The sequence below is a fragment of the Salvelinus fontinalis genome, chromosome 1, assembly GCF_029448725.1.
Source record: "Salvelinus fontinalis isolate EN_2023a chromosome 1, ASM2944872v1, whole genome shotgun sequence".
In the NCBI taxonomy this organism is placed as follows: domain Eukaryota; kingdom Metazoa; phylum Chordata; class Actinopteri; order Salmoniformes; family Salmonidae; genus Salvelinus; species Salvelinus fontinalis.
The window spans coordinates 626,374-647,498 of record NC_074665.1 but is presented as its reverse complement, the minus strand read 5'-3'; the positions used below and the strand labels follow the sequence as shown (position 1 = coordinate 647,498).

At 46.5% G+C, this 21,125-nt stretch overlaps 1 protein-coding gene across 1 annotated transcript in view; it reads right to left on the bottom strand.

Moving 5' to 3' along the window:
- The window catches only part of LOC129862753 (kelch domain-containing protein 3-like), a 186,726-nt gene that overhangs the window by 11,899 nt on the left and 153,702 nt on the right, over nucleotides 1–21,125 (bottom strand). Inside the window, exons 9-10 of the mRNA XM_055934725.1 lie at nucleotides 18,018–18,091; nucleotides 9,850–9,928 (exon numbers count right to left, since the gene is read on the bottom strand). Coding sequence (XP_055790700.1) covers nucleotides 9,850–9,928; nucleotides 18,018–18,091 — 153 coding nt within the window. The remainder of the gene's footprint in view (nucleotides 1–9,849; nucleotides 9,929–18,017; nucleotides 18,092–21,125) is intronic.

Sequence of the window (21,125 nt, the reverse complement as noted above, 5' to 3'; positions counted from 1 at the left end):
ACAGAGGGAGACTGATGGAGACCAGAGGGGCTGAGGGTTACAGAGGGAGACTGATGGAGACTAGAGGGGCTGAGGGTTACAGAGGGAGACTGATGGAGACTAGAGGGGCTGAGGGTTACAGAGGGAGACTGATGGAGACTAGAGGGGCTGAGGGTTACAGAGGGAGACTGATGGAGACTAGAGGGGCTGAGGGTTACAGAGGGAGACTGATGGAGACAAGAGGGGCTGAGGGTTACAGAGGGAGACTGATGGAGACTAGAGGGGCTGAGGGTTACAGAGGGAGACTGATGGAGACTAGAGGGGCTGAGGGTTACAGAGGGAGACTGATGGAGACAAGAGGGGCTGAGGGTCACAGAGGGAGACTGATGGAGACTAGAGGGGCTGAGGGTTACAGAGGGAGACTGATGGAGACTAGAGGGGCTGAGGGTTACAGAGGGAGACTGATGGAGACTAGAGGGGCTGAGGGTTACAGAGGGAGACTGATGGAGACTAGAGGGGCTGAGGGTTACAGAGGGAGACTGATGGAGACTAGAGGGGCTGAGGGTTACAGAGGGAGACTGATGGAGACTAGAGGGGCTGAGGGTTACAGAGGGAGACTGATGGAGACAAGAGGGGCTGAGGGTTACAGAGGGAGACTGATGGAGACTAGAGGGGCTGAGGGTTACAGAGGGAGACTGATGGAGACTAGAGGGGCTGAGGGTTACAGAGGGAGACTGATGGAGACAAGAGGGGCTGAGGGTCACAGAGGGAGACTGATGGAGACTAGAGGGGCTGAGGGTTACAGAGGGAGACTGATGGAGACAAGAGGGGCTGAGGGTCACAGAGGGAGACTGATGGAGACTAGAGGGGCTGAGGGTTACAGAGGGAGACTGATGGAGACTAGAGGGGCTGAGGGTTACAGAGGGAGACTGATGGAGACTAGAGGGGCTGAGGGTTACAGAGGGAGACTGATGGAGACTAGAGGGGCTGAGGGTTACAGAGGGAGACTGATGGAGACTAGAGGGGCTGAGGGTTACAGAGGGAGACTGATGGAGACAAGAGGGGCTGAGGGTTACAGAGGGAGACTGATGGAGACTAGAGGGGCTGAGGGTTACAGAGGGAGACTGATGGAGACTAGAGGGGCTGAGGGTTACAGAGGGAGACTGATGGAGACAAGAGGGGCTGAGGGTCACAGAGGGAGACTGATGGAGACTAGAGGGGCTGAGGGTTACAGAGGGAGACTGATGGAGACTAGAGGGGCTGAGGGTTACAGAGGGAGACTGATGGAGACTAGAGGGGCTGAGGGTTACAGAGGGAGACTGATGGAGACTAGAGGGGCTGAGGGTTACAGAGGGAGACTAGAGGGGCTGAGGGTTACAGAGGGAGACTGATGGAGACTAGAGGGGCTGTGGGTTACAGAGGGAGACTGATGGAGACCAGAGGGGCTGTGGGTTACAGAGGGAGACTGATGGAGACCAGAGGGGCTGAGGGTTACAGAGGGAGACTGATGGAGACTAGAGGGGCTGAGGGTTACAGAGGGAGACTGATGGAGACTAGAGGGGCTGAGGGTTACAGAGGGAGACTGATGGAGACTAGAGGGGCTGAGGGTTACAGAGGGAGACTGATGGAGACTAGAGGGGCTGAGATGAGAGCTGGCCTGATGACAGGTCACTGGTTGTTTTCACTGGCTCGCCTTTCCCTCCCTTTCTCTCTCTAACACACACTCTTTCTGACTTGCTGGAAGCGTGTGTGAGGAGGGGGTTGACTCCAGTGTGTTGTGGGACAGGGGGTGATTGGCATGGGGGTTGAAGATCAGCACTAGTCCTAGTCGGGACGAGGGGAGTCACTGGGGCCCTGATCCCACCAGAGTGGTGTGTGTGTTCACGCACGCGTATTCAGTAGCCCATTACTTATCAGCAGAACATTAGTAGTGGTAGCAGCAGGACATTAGTAGTGGTAGCAGCAGGACATTAGTAGTGGTAGCAGCAGGACATTAGTAGTGGTAGCAGCAGGACATTAGTAGTGGTAGCAGATAAATGTGTTGACTAGTAGAACATTAGTAGTGGTAGCAGTAGAACATTAGTAGTGGTAGCAGCAGGACATTAGTAGTGGTAGCAGATAAATGTGTTGACTAGTAGAACATTAGTAGTGGTAGCAGCAGGACATTAGTAGTGGTAGCAGCAGAACATTAGTAGTGGTAGCAGCAGGACATTAGTAGTGGTAGCAGTAGAACATTAGTAGTGGTAGCAGCAGGACATTAGTAGTGGTAGCAGCAGGACATTAGTAGTGGTAGCAGCAGGACATTAGTAGTGGTAGCAGTAGAACATTAGTAGTGGTAGCAGCAGGACATTAGTAGTGGTAGCAGCAGGACATTAGTAGTGGTAGCAGTAGAACATTAGTAGTGGTAGCAGTAGAACATTAGTAGTGGTAGCAGCAGGATATTAGTAGTGGTAGCAGATAAATGTGTTGACTAGTAGAACATTAGTAGTGGTAGCAGCAGGACATTAGTAGTGGTAGCAGCAGAACATTAGTAGTGGTAGCAGCAGGACATTAGTAGTGGTAGCAGTAGAACATTAGTAGTGGTAGCAGCAGGACATTAGTAGTGGTAGCAGCAGGACATTAGTAGTGGTAGAAGTAGAACATTAGTAGTGGTAGCAGCAGAACATTAGTAGTGGTAGCAGCAGAACATTAGTAGTGGTAGCAGTAGAACATTAGTAGTGGTAGCAGCAGGACATTAGTAGTGGTAGCAGTAGGACATTAGTAGTGGTAGCAGCAGGACATTAGTAGTGGTAGCAGCAGGACATTAGTAGTGGTAGCAGCAGGACATTAGTAGTGGTAGCAGCAGGACATTAGTAGTGGTAGCAGATAAATGTGTTGACTAGTAGAACATTAGTAGTGGTAGCAGTAGAACATTAGTAGTGGTAGCAGCAGGACATTAGTAGTGGTAGCAGATAAATGTGTTGACTAGTAGAACATTAGTAGTGGTAGCAGCAGGACATTAGTAGTGGTAGCAGCAGAACATTAGTAGTGGTAGCAGCAGGACATTAGTAGTGGTAGCAGTAGAACATTAGTAGTGGTAGCAGCAGGACATTAGTAGTGGTAGCAGCAGGACATTAGTAGTGGTAGCAGTAGAACATTAGTAGTGGTAGCAGCAGAACATTAGTAGTGGTAGCAGCAGAACATTAGTAGTGGTAGCAGTAGAACATTAGTAGTGGTAGCAGCAGGACATTAGTAGTGGTAGCAGTAGGACATTAGTAGTGGTAGCAGCAGGACATTAGTAGTGGTAGCAGCAGGACATTAGTAGTGGTAGCAGATAAATGTGTTGACTAGTAGAACATTAGTAGTGGTAGCAGTAGAACATTAGTAGTGGTAGCAGCAGGACATTAGTAGTGGTAGCAGATAAATGTGTTGACTAGTAGAACATTAGTAGTGGTAGCAGCAGGACATTAGTAGTGGTAGCAGCAGAACATTAGTAGTGGTAGCAGCAGGACATTAGTAGTGGTAGCAGTAGAACATTAGTAGTGGTAGCAGCAGGACATTAGTAGTGGTAGCAGCAGGACATTAGTAGTGGTAGCAGTAGAACATTAGTAGTGGTAGCAGCAGAACATTAGTAGTGGTAGCAGCAGGACATTAGTAGTGGTAGCAGTAGAACATTAGTAGTGGTAGCAGCAGGACATTAGTAGTGGTAGCAGTAGAACATTAGTAGTGGTAGCAGTAGAACATTAGTAGTGGTAGCAGCAGGACATTAGTAGTGGTAGCAGATAAATGTGTTGACTAGTAGAACATTAGTAGTGGTAGCAGCAGAACATTAGTAGTGGTAGCAGCAGAACATTAGTAGTGGTAGCAGATAAATGTGTTGACTAGTAGAACATTAGTAGTGGTAGCAGCAGGACATTAGTAGTGGTAGCAGCAGAACATTAGTAGTGGTAGCAGCAGAACATTAGTAGTGGTAGCAGTAGAACATTAGTAGTGGTAGCAGTAGGACATTAGTAGTGGTAGCAGCAGGACATTAGTAGTGGTAGCAGCAGAACATTAGTAGTGGTAGCAGTAGAACATTAGTAGTGGTAGCAGCAGAACATTAGTAGTGGTAGCAGCAGGACATTAGTAGTGGTAGCAGCAGAACATTAGTAGTGGTAGCAGCAGGACATTAGTAGTGGTAGCAGCAGGACATTAGTAGTGGTAGCAGCAGGACATTAGTAGTGGTAGCAGATAAATGTGTTGACTAGTAGAACATTAGTAGTGGTAGCAGCAGGACATTAGTAGTGGTAGCAGTAGGACATTAGTAGTGGTAGCAGTAGAACATTAGTAGTGGTAGCAGCAGGACATTAGTAGTGGTAGCAGCAGGACATTAGTAGTGGTAGCAGTAGGACATTAGTAGTGGTAGCAGCAGAACATTAGTAGTGGTAGCAGCAGAACATTAGTAGTGGTAGCAGCAGGACATTAGTAGTGGTAGCAGCAGGACATTAGTAGTGGTAGCAGTAGAACATTAGTAGTGGTAGCAGCAGAACATTAGTAGTGGTAGCAGCAGGACATTAGTAGTGGTAGCAGCAGAACATTAGTAGTGGTAGCAGATAAATGTGTTGACTAGTAGAACATTAGTAGTGGTAGCAGTAGAACATTAGTAGTGGTAGCAGCAGGACATTAGTAGTGGTAGCAGCAGGACATTAGTAGTGGTAGCAGCAGGACATTAGTAGTGGTAGCAGCAGGACATTAGTAGTGGTAGCAGCAGGACATTAGTAGTGGTAGCAGCAGGACATTAGTAGTGGTAGCAGTAGGACATTAGTAGTGGTAGCAGATAAATGTGTTGACTAGTAGAACATTAGTAGTGGTAGCAGCAGGACATTAGTAGTGGTAGCAGTAGGACATTAGTAGTGGTAGCAGCAGGACATTAGTAGTGGTAGCAGATAAATGTGTTGACTAGTAGAACATTAGTAGTGGTAGCAGCAGAACATTAGTAGTGGTAGCAGCAGAACATTAGTAGTGGTAGCAGCAGAACATTAGTAGTGGTAGCAGATAAATGTGTTGACTAGTAGAACATTAGTAGTGGTAGCAGCAGAACATTAGTAGTGGTAGCAGCAGGACATTAGTAGTGGTAGCAGCAGGACATTAGTAGTGGTAGCAGCAGGACATTAGTAGTGGTAGCAGCAGGACATTAGTAGTGGTAGCAGCAGGACATTAGTAGTGGTAGCAGCAGGACATTAGTAGTGGTAGCAGTAGGACATTAGTAGTGGTAGCAGATAAATGTGTTGACTAGTAGAACATTAGTAGTGGTAGCAGCAGGACATTAGTAGTGGTAGCAGTAGGACATTAGTAGTGGTAGCAGCAGGACATTAGTAGTGGTAGCAGATAAATGTGTTGACTAGTAGAACATTAGTAGTGGTAGCAGCAGAACATTAGTAGTGGTAGCAGCAGAACATTAGTAGTGGTAGCAGCAGGACATTAGTAGTGGTAGCAGATAAATGTGTTGACTAGTAGAACATTAGTACTGGTAGCAGCAGGACATTAGTAGTGGTAGCAGCAGGACATTAGTAGTGGTAGCAGCAGGACATTAGTAGTGGTAGCAGTAGAACATTAGTAGTGGTAGCAGCAGAACATTAGTAGTGGTAGCAGCAGAACATTAGTAGTGGTAGCAGCAGGACATTAGTAGTGGTAGCAGCAGAACATTAGTAGTGGTAGCAGCAGAACATTAGTAGTGGTAGCAGCAGGACATTAGTAGTGGTAGCAGTAGAACATTAGTAGTGGTAGCAGCAGAACATTAGTAGTGGTAGCAGCAGGACATTAGTAGTGGTAGCAGCAGAACATTAGTAGTGGTAGCAGCAGAACATTAGTAGTGGTAGCAGCAGGACATTAGTAGTGGTAGCAGTAGAACATTAGTAGTGGTAGCAGCAGGACATTAGTAGTGTTAGCAGCAGAACATTAGTAGTGGTAGCAGCAGGACATTAGTAGTGGTAGCAGCAGGACATTAGTAGTGGTAGCAGCAGGACATTAGTAGTGGTAGCAGTAGAACATTAGTAGTGGTAGCAGCAGAACATTAGTAGTGGTAGCAGCAGAACATTAGTAGTGGTAGCAACAGGACATTAGTAGTGGTAGCAGCAGAACATTAGTAGTGGTAGCAGCAGAACATTAGTAGTGGTAGCAGCAGAACATTAGTAGTGGTAGCAGCAGGACATTAGTAGTGGTAGCAGCAGGACATTAGTAGTGGTAGCAGTAGGACATTAGTAGTGGTAGCAGCAGGACATTAGTAGTGGTAGCAGCAGAACATTAGTAGTGGTAGCAGCAGGACATTAGTAGTGGTAGCAGCAGGACATTAGTAGTGGTAGCAGCAGAACATTAGTAGTGGTAGCAGTAGAACATTAGTAGTGTTAGCAGCAGAACATTAGTAGTGGTAGCAGCAGGACATTAGTAGTGGTAGCAGCAGGACATTAGTAGTGGTAGCAGCAGGACATTAGTAGTGGTAGCAGCAGAACATTAGTAGTGGTAGCAGTAGAACATTAGTAGTGGTAGCAGCAGGACATTAGTAGTGGTAGCAGCAGAACATTAGTAGTGGTAGCAGCAGAACATTAGTAGTGGTAGCAGCAGGACATTAGTAGTGGTAGCAGCAGGACATTAGTAGTGGTAGCAGCAGAACATTAGTAGTGGTAGCAGCAGAACATTAGTAGTGGTAGCAGCAGGACATTAGTAGTGGTAGCAGCAGGACATTAGTAGTGGTAGCAGCAGAACATTAGTAGTGGTAGCAGTAGAACATTAGTAGTGGTAGCAGATAAATGTGTTGACTAGTAGAACATTAGTAGTGGTAGCAGCAGGACATTAGTAGTGGTAGCAGCAGGACATTAGTAGTGGTAGCAGCAGGACATTAGTAGTGGTAGCAGCAGGACATTAGTAGTGGTAGCAGTAGGACATTAGTAGTGGTAGCAGATAAATGTGTTGACTAGTAGAACATTAGTAGTGGTAACAGCAGGACATTAGTAGTGGTAGCAGCAGGACATTAGTAGTGGTAGCAGTAGAACATTAGTAGTGGTAGCAGCAGGACATTAGTAGTGGTAGCAGCAGGACATTAGTAGTGGTAGCAGCAGGACATTAGTAGTGGTAGCAGCAGGACATTAGTAGTGGTAGCAGCAGGACATTAGTAGTGGTAGCAGCAGGACATTAGTAGTGGTAGCAGCAGAACATTAGTAGTGGTAGCAGCAGGACATTAGTAGTGGTAGCAGCAGGACATTAGTAGTGGTAGCAGCAGGACATTAGTAGTGGTAGCAGCAGGACATTAGTAGTGGTAGCAGTAGGACATTAGTAGTGGTAGCAGCAGGACATTAGTAGTGGTAGCAGCAGAACATTAGTAGTGGTAGCAGCAGGACATTAGTAGTGGTAGCAGCAGGACATTAGTAGTGGTAGCAGCAGGACATTAGTAGTGGTAGCAGCAGAACATTAGTAGTGGTAGCAGTAGAACATTAGTAGTGGTAGCAGCAGGACATTAGTAGTGGTAGCAGCAGGACATTAGTAGTGGTAGCAGCAGAACATTAGTAGTGGTAGCAGTAGGACATTAGTAGTGGTAGCAGTAGGACATTAGTAGTGGTAGCAGCAGAACATTAGTAGTGGTAGCAGTAGGACATTAGTAGTGGTAGCAGCAGGACATTAGTAGTGGTAGCAGATAAACGTGTTGACTAGTAGAACATTAGTAGTGGTAGCAGCAGGACATTAGTAGTGGTAGCAGTAGGACATTAGTAGTGGTAGCAGCAGAACATTAGTAGTGGTAGCAGTAGGACATTAGTAGTGGTAGCAGCAGGACATTAGTAGTGGTAGCAGATAAACGTGTTGACTAGTAGAACATTAGTAGTGGTAGCAGCAGAACATTAGTAGTGGTAGCAGCAGGACATTAGTAGTGGTAGCAGATACATGTGTTGACTAGTAGAACATTAGTAGTGGTAGCAGTAGAACATTAGTATTGGTAGCAGTAGAACATTAGTAGTGGTAGCAGCAGGACATTAGTAGTGGTAGCAGCAGGACATTAGTAGTGGTAGCAGCAGAACATTAGTAGTGGTAGCAGCAGGACATTAGTAGTGGTAGCAGCAGAACATTAGTAGTGGTAGCAGCAGAACATTAGTAGTGGTAGCAGCAGAACATTAGTAGTGGTAGCAGCAGAACATTAGTAGTGGTAGCAGCAGAACATTAGTAGTGGTAGCAGCAGAACATTAGTAGTGGTAGCAGCAGAACATTAGTAGTGGTAGCAGCAGGACATTAGTAGTGGTAGCAGCAGGACATTAGTAGTGGTAGCAGCAGGACATTAGTAGTGGTAGCAGCAGAACATTAGTAGTGGTAGCAGCAGGACATTAGTAGTGGTAGCAGCAGGACATTAGTAGTGGTAGCAGCAGGACATTAGTAGTGGTAGCAGCAGGACATTAGTAGTGGTAGCAGCAGGACATTAGTAGTGGTAGCAGCAGGACATTAGTAGTGGTAGCAGCAGGACATTAGTAGTGGTAGCAGCAGGACATTAGTAGTGGTAGCAGCAGAACATTAGTAGTGGTAGCAGTAGAACATTAGTAGTGGTAGCAGCAGGACATTAGTAGTGGTAGCAGCAGAACATTAGTAGTGGTAGCAGCAGGACATTAGTAGTGGTAGCAGCAGAACATTAGTAGTGGTAGCAGCAGGACATTAGTAGTGGTAGCAGCAGGACATTAGTAGTGGTAGCAGCAGAACATTAGTAGTGGTAGCAGCAGAACATTAGTAGTGGTAGCAGATAAATGTGTTGACTAGTAGAACATTAGTAGTGGTAGCAGCAGGACATTAGTAGTGGTAGCAGCAGGACATTAGTAGTGGTAGCAGCAGGACATTAGTAGTGGTAGCAGCAGAACATTAGTAGTGGTAGCAGCAGAACATTAGTAGTGGTAGCAGATAAATGTGTTGACTAGTAGAACATTAGTAGTGGTAGCAGCAGGACATTAGTAGTGGTAGCAGCAGGACATTAGTAGTGGTAGCAGCAGAACATTAGTAGTGGTAGCAGCAGGACATTAGTAGTGGTAGCAGCAGGACATTAGTAGTGGTAGCAGCAGAACATTAGTAGTGGTAGCAGCAGGACATTAGTAGTGGTAGCAGCAGAACATTAGTAGTGGTAGCAGCAGGACATTAGTAGTGGTAGCAGCAGAACATTAGTAGTGGTAGCAGCAGGACATTAGTAGTGGTAGCAGCAGGACATTAGTAGTGGTAGCAGCAGAACATTAGTAGTGGTAGCAGTAGAACATTAGTAGTGGTAGCAGTAGAACATTAGTAGTGGTAGCAGTAGAACATTAGCATGGAAAATAAACATTTTACTGGATGAGAGTGACGATGCTGTCAAGCACACAAAGACATAACACAACCACTAGGAGGAAGAGGACGACAGAAGAGGAGAGGAGAGAGAAAAGTAGGGAAAGAGAGGAGAGGAGAAGAGAGGAGAAGAGAGGAGAGAAGAGGAGAGAAGAAAAGAAAGAGAAGATGAGAGGAGGAGAGGAAAGAAGGAGAGAAGAGAATAGAAGAGGCGAGTAGAGGACAGGTGAGGAGAGGAGAGAAGAAGAGGAAAGGAGAGAAGAGGAAGAGAGAAAAGAGTAGATAAAAGAGGTGAGGAGAAGAGAAGGAGAGAAGAGAGTGTGGTAGTCCTAGTTGGTCCAGCCTAGTTAATAACAGCTAGCTTGGTTCAGGGGTTAAGGGTTAGAGGAAGGGGTTACCTGAGGTTGTGTGGTAGACCACCCTGGCCCAGACTAGTTAATAACAGCTAGCTTGGTTCAGGGGTTAAGGGTTAGAGGAAGGGGTTACCTGAGGTTGTGTGGTAGACCACCCTGGCCCAGACTAGTTAATAACAGCTAGCTTGGTTCAGGGTCAGGGGTTAGGGGAAGGTGTTACCTGATGTCGTGTGGTAGTCCCTGCTGGTCCAGACTGTAGTTAATAACAGCTAGCTTGCATAATGTCTTCAGATTAGGACCTGAGACAGGAAAGGATATTAACACCTTTAACATTGCCATCAGGCAGAGCTAATGACACACTGAGACAGACACACAGAGAGACACAGAGCCAGAGGGAAACAGACACAGAGACAGAGACACAGAGAGAAAGTCAGAGTCAACAAAACATCCTTATCTAACCACTGGTCAGAGAGGTAGAGATATACCAGTGTGTTTACAATAATCAGTAGAGGTCTGGATGATTCAGTGTGTTTACTATAACCAGTAGAGGTCTGGATGATTCAGTGTGTTTACAATAATCAGTAGAGGTCTGGATGATCCAGTGTGTTTACTATAACCAGTAGAGGTCTGGATGATTCAGTGTGTTTACTATAACCAGTAGAGGTCTGGATGATCCAGTGTGTTTACTATAACCAGTAGAGGTCTGGATGATTCAGTGTGTTTACTATAACCAGTAGAGGTCTGGATGATCCAGTGTGTTTACTATAACCAGTAGAGGTCTGGATGATCCAGTGTGTTTACAATAATCAGTAGAGGTCTGGATGATTCAGTGTGTTTACTATAACCAGTAGAGGTCTGGATGATTCAGTGTGTTTACTATAACCAGTAGAGGTCTGGATGATTCAGTGTGTTTACTATAACCAGTAGAGGTCTGGATGATTCAGTGTGTTTACAATAATCAGTAGAGGTCTGGATGATCCAGTGTGTTTACTATAACCAGTAGAGGTCTGGATGATTCAGTGTGTTTACTATAACCAGTAGAGGTCTGGATGATTCAGTGTGTTTACTATAACCAGTAGAGGTCTGGATGATTCAGTGTGTTTACTATAACCAGTAGAGGTCTGGATGATCCAGTGTGTTTACTATAACCAGTAGAGGTCTGGATGATTCAGTGTGTTTACTATAACCAGTAGAGGTCTGGATGATTCAGTGTGTTTACTATAACCAGTAGAGGTCTGGATGATTCAGTGTGTTTACAATAATCAGTAGAGGTCTGGATGATCCAGTGTGTTTACTATAACCAGTAGAGGTCTGGATGATTCAGTGTGTTTACTATAACCAGTAGAGGTCTGGATGATTCAGTGTGTTTACTATAACCAGTAGAGGTCTGGATGATTCAGTGTGTTTACTATAACCAGTAGAGGTCTGGATGATCCAGTGTGTTTACTATAACCAGTAGAGGTCTGGATGATTCAGTGTGTTTACTATAACCAGTAGAGGTCTGGATGATTCAGTGTGTTTACTATAACCAGTAGAGGTCTGGATGATTCAGTGTGTTTACTATAACCAGTAGAGGTCTGGATGATTCAGTGTGTTTACTATAACCAGTAGAGGTCTGGACGATCCAGTGTGTTTACTATAACCAGTAGAGGTCTGGATGATTCAGTGTGTTTACTATAACCAGTAGAGGTCTGGATGATTCAGTGTGTTTACTATAACCAGTAGAGGTCTGGATGATCCAGTGTGTTTACAATAATCAGTAGAGGTCTGGATGATCCAGTGTGTTTACTATAACCAGTAGAGGTCTGGATGATCCAGTGTGTTTACTATAACCAGTAGAGGTCTGGATGATCCAGTGTGTTTACTATAACCAGTAGAGGTCTGGATGATCCAGTGTGTTTACTATAACCAGTAGAGGTCTGGATGATCCAGTGTGTTTACTATAACCAGTAGAGGTCTGGATGATTCAGTGTGTTTACTATAACCAGTAGAGGTCTGGATGATCCAGTGTGTTTACTATAACCAGTAGAGGTCTGGATGATCCAGTGTGTTTACTATAACCAGTAGAGGTCTGGATGATCCAGTGTGTTTACTATAACCAGTAGAGGTCTGGATGATCCAGTGTGTTTACTATAACCAGTAGAGGTCTGGATGATCCAGTGTGTTTACTATAACCAGTAGAGGTCTGGATGATCCAGTGTGTTTACTATAACCAGTAGAGGTCTGGATGATCCAGTGTGTTTACTATAACCAGTAGAGGTCTGGACGATCCAGTGTGTTTACTCAAATCAAATCTTATTGGTCACATACACATGGTTAGCAGATGTTAATGCGAGTGTAGCGAAATGCTTGTGCTTCTAGTTCCGACAGTGCAGCAATATCTAACAAGTAACATCTAACAATTCCACAGCATCTACCTAATACACACAAATCTAAGTAAAGGGAATGTAATAAGAATATGTACATATAAATATATGGATGAGTGATGGTATAGAACATCATAGGCAAGATGCAATAGATGGTATTAAACAAAGTATATACATATGAGATGAGTAATGCAAGATATGTAAACATTACTAAAGTGGCATTATTTAAAGTGACTAGTGGTCCATTTATTAAAGTGACCAATGATTTCAAGTCTGTATGTTGGCAGCAGCCTCTCTGAGTTAGTGATGGCTGTTTAACAGTCTGATGGCCTTGAGATAGAAGCTGTTTTTCAGTCTCTCGGTCCCTGCTTTGATGCACCTGTACTGACCTCGCCTTCTGGATGATAGCGGGGTGAACAGGAAGTGGCTCAAGATGGTTGATGTCCTTGAGGATCTTTATGGCCTTCCTGTGACATCGGGTGGTGTAGGTGACCTGGAGGGCAGGTAGTTTGCTCCCGGTGATGCGTTGTGCAGACCTCACCACCCTCTGGAGAGCCTCACGGTTGTGGGCGGAGCAGTTGCCGTAGGCGGTGATACAACCCGACAGGATGCTCTCGATTGCGCATGTGTAAACGTTTCTGAGGGTTGTAGGTGACAAGCCAAATTTCTTCAGCCTCCTGAGGTTGAAGAGGCGCTGCTGCGCCTTCTTCACCACACTGTCTGTGTGGGTGGACCATTTCAGTTTGTCCGTGATGTGTATGCAGACGAACTTGAAACTTTCCACCTTCTCCACTACTGTCCCGTCGATGTGGATAGGGGGGTGCTCCCTCTGCTGTTTCCTGAAGTCCACAATCATCTCCTTTGTTTTGTTGACGTTGGGTGTGAGGTTATTTTCCTGACACCACACTCCGAGGGCCCTCACCGCCTCCCTGTAGGCCGTGTCGTCGTTGTTGGTAATCAAGTCCACTACTGTAGTGTCGTCTGCAAACTTGATGATTGAGTTGGAGGCGTGCGTGGCCACGCAGTCATGCGTGAATAGGGAGTACAGGAGGGGGCTGAGAACGCACCCTTGTGGGGCCCCAGTGCTGAGGATCAGTGAAGTGGAGATGTTGTTTCCTACCTTCACCACCTGGGGGCGACCCGTCAGACAGTCCAGGACCCAAATTGCACAAGGCAGGGTTGAGACCCAGGGCCTCCAGCTTAATGATGAACTTGGAGGGAACTATGGTGTTGAATGCTGAGCTCTACATACATTCATGTGCCCCAGAAGAGGAAAGAACTGATCCCAGCCATGAAAGCTGCCAGAGCACGTGGAGACATTGCCTACATATGCTTAATGATGAGCTTGGAGGGTACTATGGTGTTGAATGCTGAGCTGTAGTCGATGAACAGCATTCTTACATAGGTATTCCTCTTCTCCAGATGGGATAGGGCAGTGTGCAGTGTGATGGCGATTGCATCATCTGTGGATCTATTGGGGCGGTAATCAAACTGAAGTGGGTCTAAGGTGTCAGGTATATGATATATGATCCTTGACTAGTCTCTCGAAGCACTTCATGATGACAGAAGTGAGCACTACGGGCGATAGTCGTTTAGCTCAGTTACCTTAGCAACAGCTAATGACCTGAAGAACAATACTGGTGGAGTCAACTAATAAAAGAATGGACGACCAGACCACAGAGGTCCAGGACCTGAAGAACAGTTATCGAGCTGACCCTGGGAGAACTGCAGAGTTTAAAAAGGAGAACGGCAAGATGATAGCAATCTGTAAGTCATGGAGAGGACATCAGTTCTGTGTGTGAATCCATGATCACAATGACGGATAAATCAGATTATATCGAGGGACAATCAAGGCGGAACAGCATGGCACTAAAATTGCCAAATATCCACAAAGTGAGGGAAATGATCTTGAAGAAACTGAAGATGAACCACAGGTAGATTGAGGTGGAGAGCGCCCACAGGACTAGAAAACCCACCACCTCCCCAAGCGACAGGAGCAGGTGACAGGCCAAGGTGATAGGCCCAGGCCGATAGTGGTCAAGTTCCTGAGGTTCAAGGACAAGGTAGCTGTTCTGGAAAAGAGCCATGAACTTGAGAAGAACGTATATCTTCCTCAACAAGGACTATCCTGAAGCTGTGAGCCAGAAGAGGAAAGAACTGATCCCAGCCATGAAAGCTGCCAGAGCACGTGGAGACATTGCCTACATATGCTAATGATGAGCTCGGAGGGTACTATGGTGTTGAATGCTGAGCTGTAGTCAATGAACAGCATTCTGACATAGGTATTCCTCTTGTCCAGATGGGATAGGGCAGTGTGCAGTGTGATGACGATTGCATCATCTGTGGATCTATTGGGGCGGTAATCAAACTGAAGTGGGTCTAGGGTGTCAGGTAGGGTGGAGGTGATATGATGCTTGACTAGTCTCTCGAAGCACTTCATGATGACAGAAGTGAGTACTACGGGCGATAGACATTCAGTTCAGTTATCTTTGCCTTCTTGGGTACAGGAACAATGATGGACATCTTGAAGCATGTGGGGACAACATTCAATTGGGAGAGATTGAATATGTCCGTAAACACACCAGCCAGTGTGGCTGGTGTGTTTATGCGCATGCTCTGAGGACGCGGCTAGGGATGCCGTCTGAGTCAGCATATAGTATTTCATGTATGTATGTATTTATGTATGTATTTCAAAGCCTACCTTCAAACTCAGTGCCTCTATGCTTGACATCATGGGAAAATCAAAATTAATCAGCTAAGACAGCTTTTTTTTTTGTAGAGCTCCACAAGTCTGGCTCATCCTATATCGACATAACCTGAAAGGCCGCTCAGCAAGGAAGAATCCAAAACCGCCATAAAAAAAGCCAGACTACGGTTTGTAACTGCACATGGGGACAAAGATCGTACTTTTGGAGAAATGTCCTCTGGTCTGATGAAACAAATATAGAACTGTTTGGCCATAATGACCATCGTTATGTTTGGAGGAAAAAGGGGGTGGCTTGCAAGCCGAAGAACACCATCCCAACCGTGAAGCACGGGGGTGGCAGCATCATGTTGTGGTGTTGCTTTGCTGCAGGAGGGACTGGTGCATTTCACAAAATAGATGGCATCATGAGGACAATTATGTAGATATATTGAATCATCGTCTCAAGACATCAGTCAGGAAGTTAGAGCTTGGTCGCAAATGGGTCTTCCAAATAAACAATGAACCCAAGCATACTTACAAAATTGTGGCAAAATGGCTTAAGACAAAGTCAAGGTATTGGAGTGGCCATCACAAAGTCCTGACCTCAATCCTATAGAAAATTTGTTGGCAGAAGTGAAAAAGCGTGTGCGAGCAAGGAGGCCTACAAACCTGACTCAGTTCACCAGCTCTGTCAGGAGGAAATACATCCACAGGTACACCTCCAATTGACTCAAATTATGTCAGTTAGCCTATCAGAAGCTTCTAAAGCCATGAAATAATTTCTGGAATTTTCCAAGGTGTTTAAAGGCACAGTCAACTTAGTGTATGTAAACTTCTGACCCACTGGAATTGTGATACAGTGAATTATAAGTGAAATAATCTGTCTGTAAACAATTGTTGGATAAATGACTTGTGTCATGCACAAAGTAGATGTCCTAACCGACTTGCCAAAACTATAGTTTGTTAACAAGAAATTTGTGGAGTGGTTGAAAAACAAGTTGTAATGACTCTAACCTAAGTGTATGTAAACCTCCGACTTCAACTGCCTATACGGTATTCTATACTATTCTACGGTATCTTAGTCACTTCATGTTTACATATCTTGCATTATTCATCTCATGTGTATGTACTGTATTCTATACTGTATCTTAGTCCGTTCTGCTCTGACATCACTCGTCCATATGTATATGGTCTTTATGCATTCCTACTTAGATTGTTATGTATTGGGTATATGTTGTGTAATTGTTAGATATTGATGCACTGTCGGAACTAGAAGCACAAGCATTTCGCTACACTCACATTAACATCTGCTAATCACGTGTATGTGACCAATACAATTCGTTTTGTTATGATTACACCATGAGTCGTTATCATGAAGCATACAGCCCCGCCCTTATTCTTCCCAGAGAGGTGTTTATTTTGTCGGCGCGACGCATAAAGAATCCCGGTGGTTGTACCGACACCGACAGCATGTTCCCAGGGAGCCATGTTTCTGTGAAACAAAGTATATTACGTGGAAAGCAACCCTAGCCCTAATTTTGTCTGTGGTGTTATCTAGAGCCTGGACATTAGCGAGTAAAATACTCAGAAGCGGCGGGTGGCGCGCCTCCGAAGACCAGAAGGCTCCGTCTACCTCTCCTGCAGCAACGTTGTTTTGGGTCTCTGGAAACAGTTTGAATGCCTTGGGTAGTTCGAACAAAGGATCCGCTTCGTGAAAGTCGTATTCCTGGTCGTAATGTTGGTAAGTTGACGTCGCTCGGATATCCAATAGTTCTTCCCGGAAGATAACATCTTCTTCATGTTATGAAATAACACGTAAGATTTTCTGAGCTAACAAAATACTGCATAGTTTTCCGAAGAGCTAGAAGCGAGGCGACCATCTCTGTTGGCGCCATCTTGATATACTACAACCAGACTTACTCACTCCGATAAAGTCCCCCATAACCCACCCCCCCAACTCCCGTGAGAAGAAACCCACTTCCGTTCAGCTTGTGCCCTTAAAAGGGTTGTGCCACCACTGGTATCACGCTGCTGCAATACGGACAGACAGAGGGCAGGCTCAGGGGTTGGCATGCTGCTGGCACAGAGACAGACAGACAGAGGGCAGGCTCAGGGGTTGGCATGCTGCTGGCACAGAGACAGACAGACAGAGGGCAGGCTCAGGGGTTGGCATGCTGCTGGCACAGAGACAGACAGACAGAGGGCAGGCTCAGGGGTTGGCATGCTGCTGCAATACGGACAGACAGAGGGCAGGCTCGGGGGTTGGCATGCTGCTGGCACAGAGACAGACAGACAGAGGGCAGGCTCAGGGGTTGGCATGCTGCTGGCACAGAGACAGACAGACAGAGGGCAGGCTCAGGGGTTGGCATGCTGCTGGCACAGAGACAGACAGACAGACAGAGGGTAGGCTCAGGGGTTGGCATGCTGCTGCAATACGGACAGACAGACAGAGGGCAGGCTCAGGGGTTGGCATGCTGCTGGCACAGAGACAGACAGACAGAGGGTAGGCTCAGGGGTTGGCATGCTGCTGGCACAGAGACAGACAGACAGAGGGTAGGCTCAGGGGTTGGCATGCTGCTGGCACAGAGACAGACAGACAGAGGGCAGGCTCAGGGGTTGGCATGCTGCTGGCACAGAGACAGACAGACAGAGGGTAGGCTCAGGGGTTGGCATGCTGCTGGCACAGAGACAGACAGACAGAGGGTAGGCTCAGGGGTTGGCATGCTGCTGCAATACAGACAGACAGACAGAGGGCAGGCTCAGGGGTTGGCATGCTGCTGCAATACGGACAGAGAGACAGACAGAGGGCAGGCTCAGGGGTTGGCATGCTGCTGCAATACGGACAGAGAGACAGAGGGCAGGCTCAGGGGTTGGCATGCTGCTGCAATACGGACAGACAGACAGACAGAGGGCAGGCTTAGGGGTTGGCATGCTGCTGGCACAGAGACAAACAGACAGAGGACAGGCTCAGGGGTTGGCATGCTGCTGGCACAGAGACAGGAACAGGATGGCTCATGTGTGCCCAGGGGCTGCTGCGTGGCAGGGGATAGAGAATGGGCACTGGGGCACTGCCAGTCCACACTGTCCTCAGGTTTAATTACAGCCCACAAACATTGACCCTCTCTGTGACAATGAGACTGACCCTCTGCCAACCGGACATGGCTTTGAAGGGGCTGTGGGAGGAACAGGGTGTGTGTGTACAAAGCTACTTACTAAAGTCTAGTATGTAGAGGTCTGAATAATCGTGTGTGTGTGTGTGTGTGTGTGTGTGTGTGTGTGTGTGTGTGTGTGTGTGTGTGTGTGTGTGTGTGTGTGTGTGAAAAAAGAGCCACTTACTGAAGTCTAGTATGTAGATGTCTGAATGATCCATGAGGTTGAACTCATCTCCCATCCCCTGTTCTAGACATGGGCTGTAGAGAGGAGACAACATGTTACACTGCTGTTCTAGACATGTCTGAGAGCTCATGACATCACACCGTACAGGACCATAGAGGAGTCATCACACAGGGTTAGCAGGAAGAGGAAGTATACTGTTCAAGGCTTCTAACACATACAGGAAGTCCACATCAACCCCCCACTTCCTGTGTCTATCCTTGGTCTCACTGGAGACAGTGTTCCTCCTCAAACCAAAGCATCTACCTAGTATCCCATCCACGTGGTGCTATATCTACCTAGCATCCCATCCATGTGGTGCTATATCTACCTAGCATCCCATCCATGTGGTGCTATATCTACCTAGCATCCCATCCATGTGGTGCTATATCTACCTAGCATCCCATCCATGTGGTGCTATATCTACCTAGCATCCCATCCATGTGGTGCTATATCTACCTAGCATCCCATCCATGTGGTGCTATATCTACCTAGCATCCCATCCATGTGGTGCTATATCTACCTAGCATCCCATCCACGTGGTGCTATATCCACCTAGCATCCCATCCACGTGGTGCTATATCTACCTAGCATCCCATCCATGTGGTGCTATATCTACCTAGCATCCCATCCATGTGGTGCTATATCTACCTAGGATCCCATCCATGTGGTGCTATATCTACCTAGCATCCCATCCATGTGGTGCTATATCCATGTGGTGCTATATCTACCTAGCATCCCATCCACGTGGTGCTATATCTACCTAGCATCCCATCCATGTGGTGCTATATCTACCTAGCATCCCATCCATGTGGTGCTATATCTACCTAGCATCCCATCCACGTGGTGCTATATCCACCTAGCATCCCATCCATGTGGTGCTATATCTACCTAGCATCCCATCCATGTGGTGCTATATCTACCTAGCATCCCATCCATGTGGTGCTATATCTACCTAGCATCCCATCCATGTGGTGCTATATCTACCTAGCATCCCATCCACGTGGTGCTATATCTACCTAGCATCCCATCCATGTGGTGCTATATCTACCTAGCATCCCATCCATGTGGTGCTATATCTACCTAGCATCCCATCCATGTGGTGCTATATCTACCTAGCATCCCATCCATGTGGTGCTATATCTACCTAGCATCCCATCCATGTGGTGCTATATCTACCTAGCATCCCATCCATGTGGTGCTATATCTACCTAGCATCCCATCCATGTGGTGCTATATCTACCTAGCATCCCATCCATGTGGTGCTATATCTACCTAGCATCCCATTGAGGTGGTGCTATATCTACCTAGCATCCCATCCATGTGGTGCTATATCTACCTAGCATCCCATCCATGTGGTGCTATATCTACCTAGCATCCCATCCACGTGGTGCTATATCTACCTAGCATCCCATGGTGCTATATCTACCTAGCATCCCATCCATGTGGTGCTATATCTACCTAGCATCCCATCCATGTGGTGCTATATCTACCTAGCATCCCATCCATGTGGTGCTATATCCATGTGGTGCTATATCTACCTAGCATCCCATCCATGTGGTGCTATATCTACCGAGCATCCCATCCATGTGGTGCTATATCCATGTGGTGATATATCTACCTAGCATCCCATCCATGTGGTGCTATATCCACCTAGCATCCCATCCACGTGGTGCTATATCTACCTAGCATCCCATCCACATGGTGCTATATCTACCTAGCATCCCATCCACGTGGTGCTATATCTACCTAGCATCCCATCCATGTGGTGCTATATCCACGTGGTGCTATATCTACCTAGCATCCCATCCATGTGGTGCTATATCTACCTAGCATCCCATCCACGTGGTGCTATATCTACCTAGCATCCCATCCATGTGGTGCTATATCTACCTAGCATCCCATCCACGTGGTGCTATATCTACCTAGCATCCCATCCATGTGGTGCTATATCTACCTAGCATCCCATCCATGTGGTGCTATATCTACCTAGCATCCCATCCATGTGGTGCTATATCCATGTGGTGATATATCTACCTAGCATCCCATCCATGTGGTGCTATATCTACCTAGCATCCCATCCATGTGGTGCTATATCCATGTGGTGATATATCTACCTAGCATCCCATCCATGTGGTGCTATATCTACCTAGCATCCCATCCATGTGGTGCTATATCCATGTGGTGATATATCTACCTAGCATCCCATCCATGTGGTGCTATATCTACCTAGCATCCCATCCATGTGGTGCTATATCCATGTGGTGCTATATCTACCTAGCATCCCATCCATGTGGTGCTATATCTACCTAGCATCCCATCCATGTGGTGCTATATCTACCTAGCATCCCATCCATGTGGTGCTATATCTACCTAGCATCCCATCCATGTGGTGCTATATCTACCTAGCATCCCATCCACGTGGTGCTATATCTACCTAGCATCCCATCCATGTGGTGCTATATCTACCTAGCATCCCATCCATGTGGTGCTATATCTACCTAGCATCCCATCCACGTGGTGCTATATCTACCTAGCATCCCATCCATGTGGTGCTATATCTACCTAGCATCCCATCCATGTGGTGCTATATCTACCTAGCATCCCATCCATGTGGTGCTATATCTACCTAGCATCCCATCCATGTGGTGCTATATCTACCTAGCATCCCATCCATGTGGTGCTATATCTACCTAGCATCCCATCCATGTGGTGCTATATCTACCTAGCATCCCATCCATGTGGTGCTATATCTACCTAGCATCCCATCCACGTGGTGCTATATCTACCTAGCATCCCATCCACGTGGTGCTATATCTACCTAGCATCCCATCCATGTGGTGCTATATCTACCTAGCATCCCATCCATGTGGTGCTATATCCATGTGGTGATATATCTACCTAGCATCCCATCCATGTGGTGCTATATCTACCTAGCATCCCATCCATGTGGTGCTATATCCATGTGGTGATATATCTACCTAGCATCCCATCCATGTGGTGCTATATCTACCTAGCATCCCATCCATGTGGTGCTATATCCATGTGGTGATATATCTACCTAGCATCCCA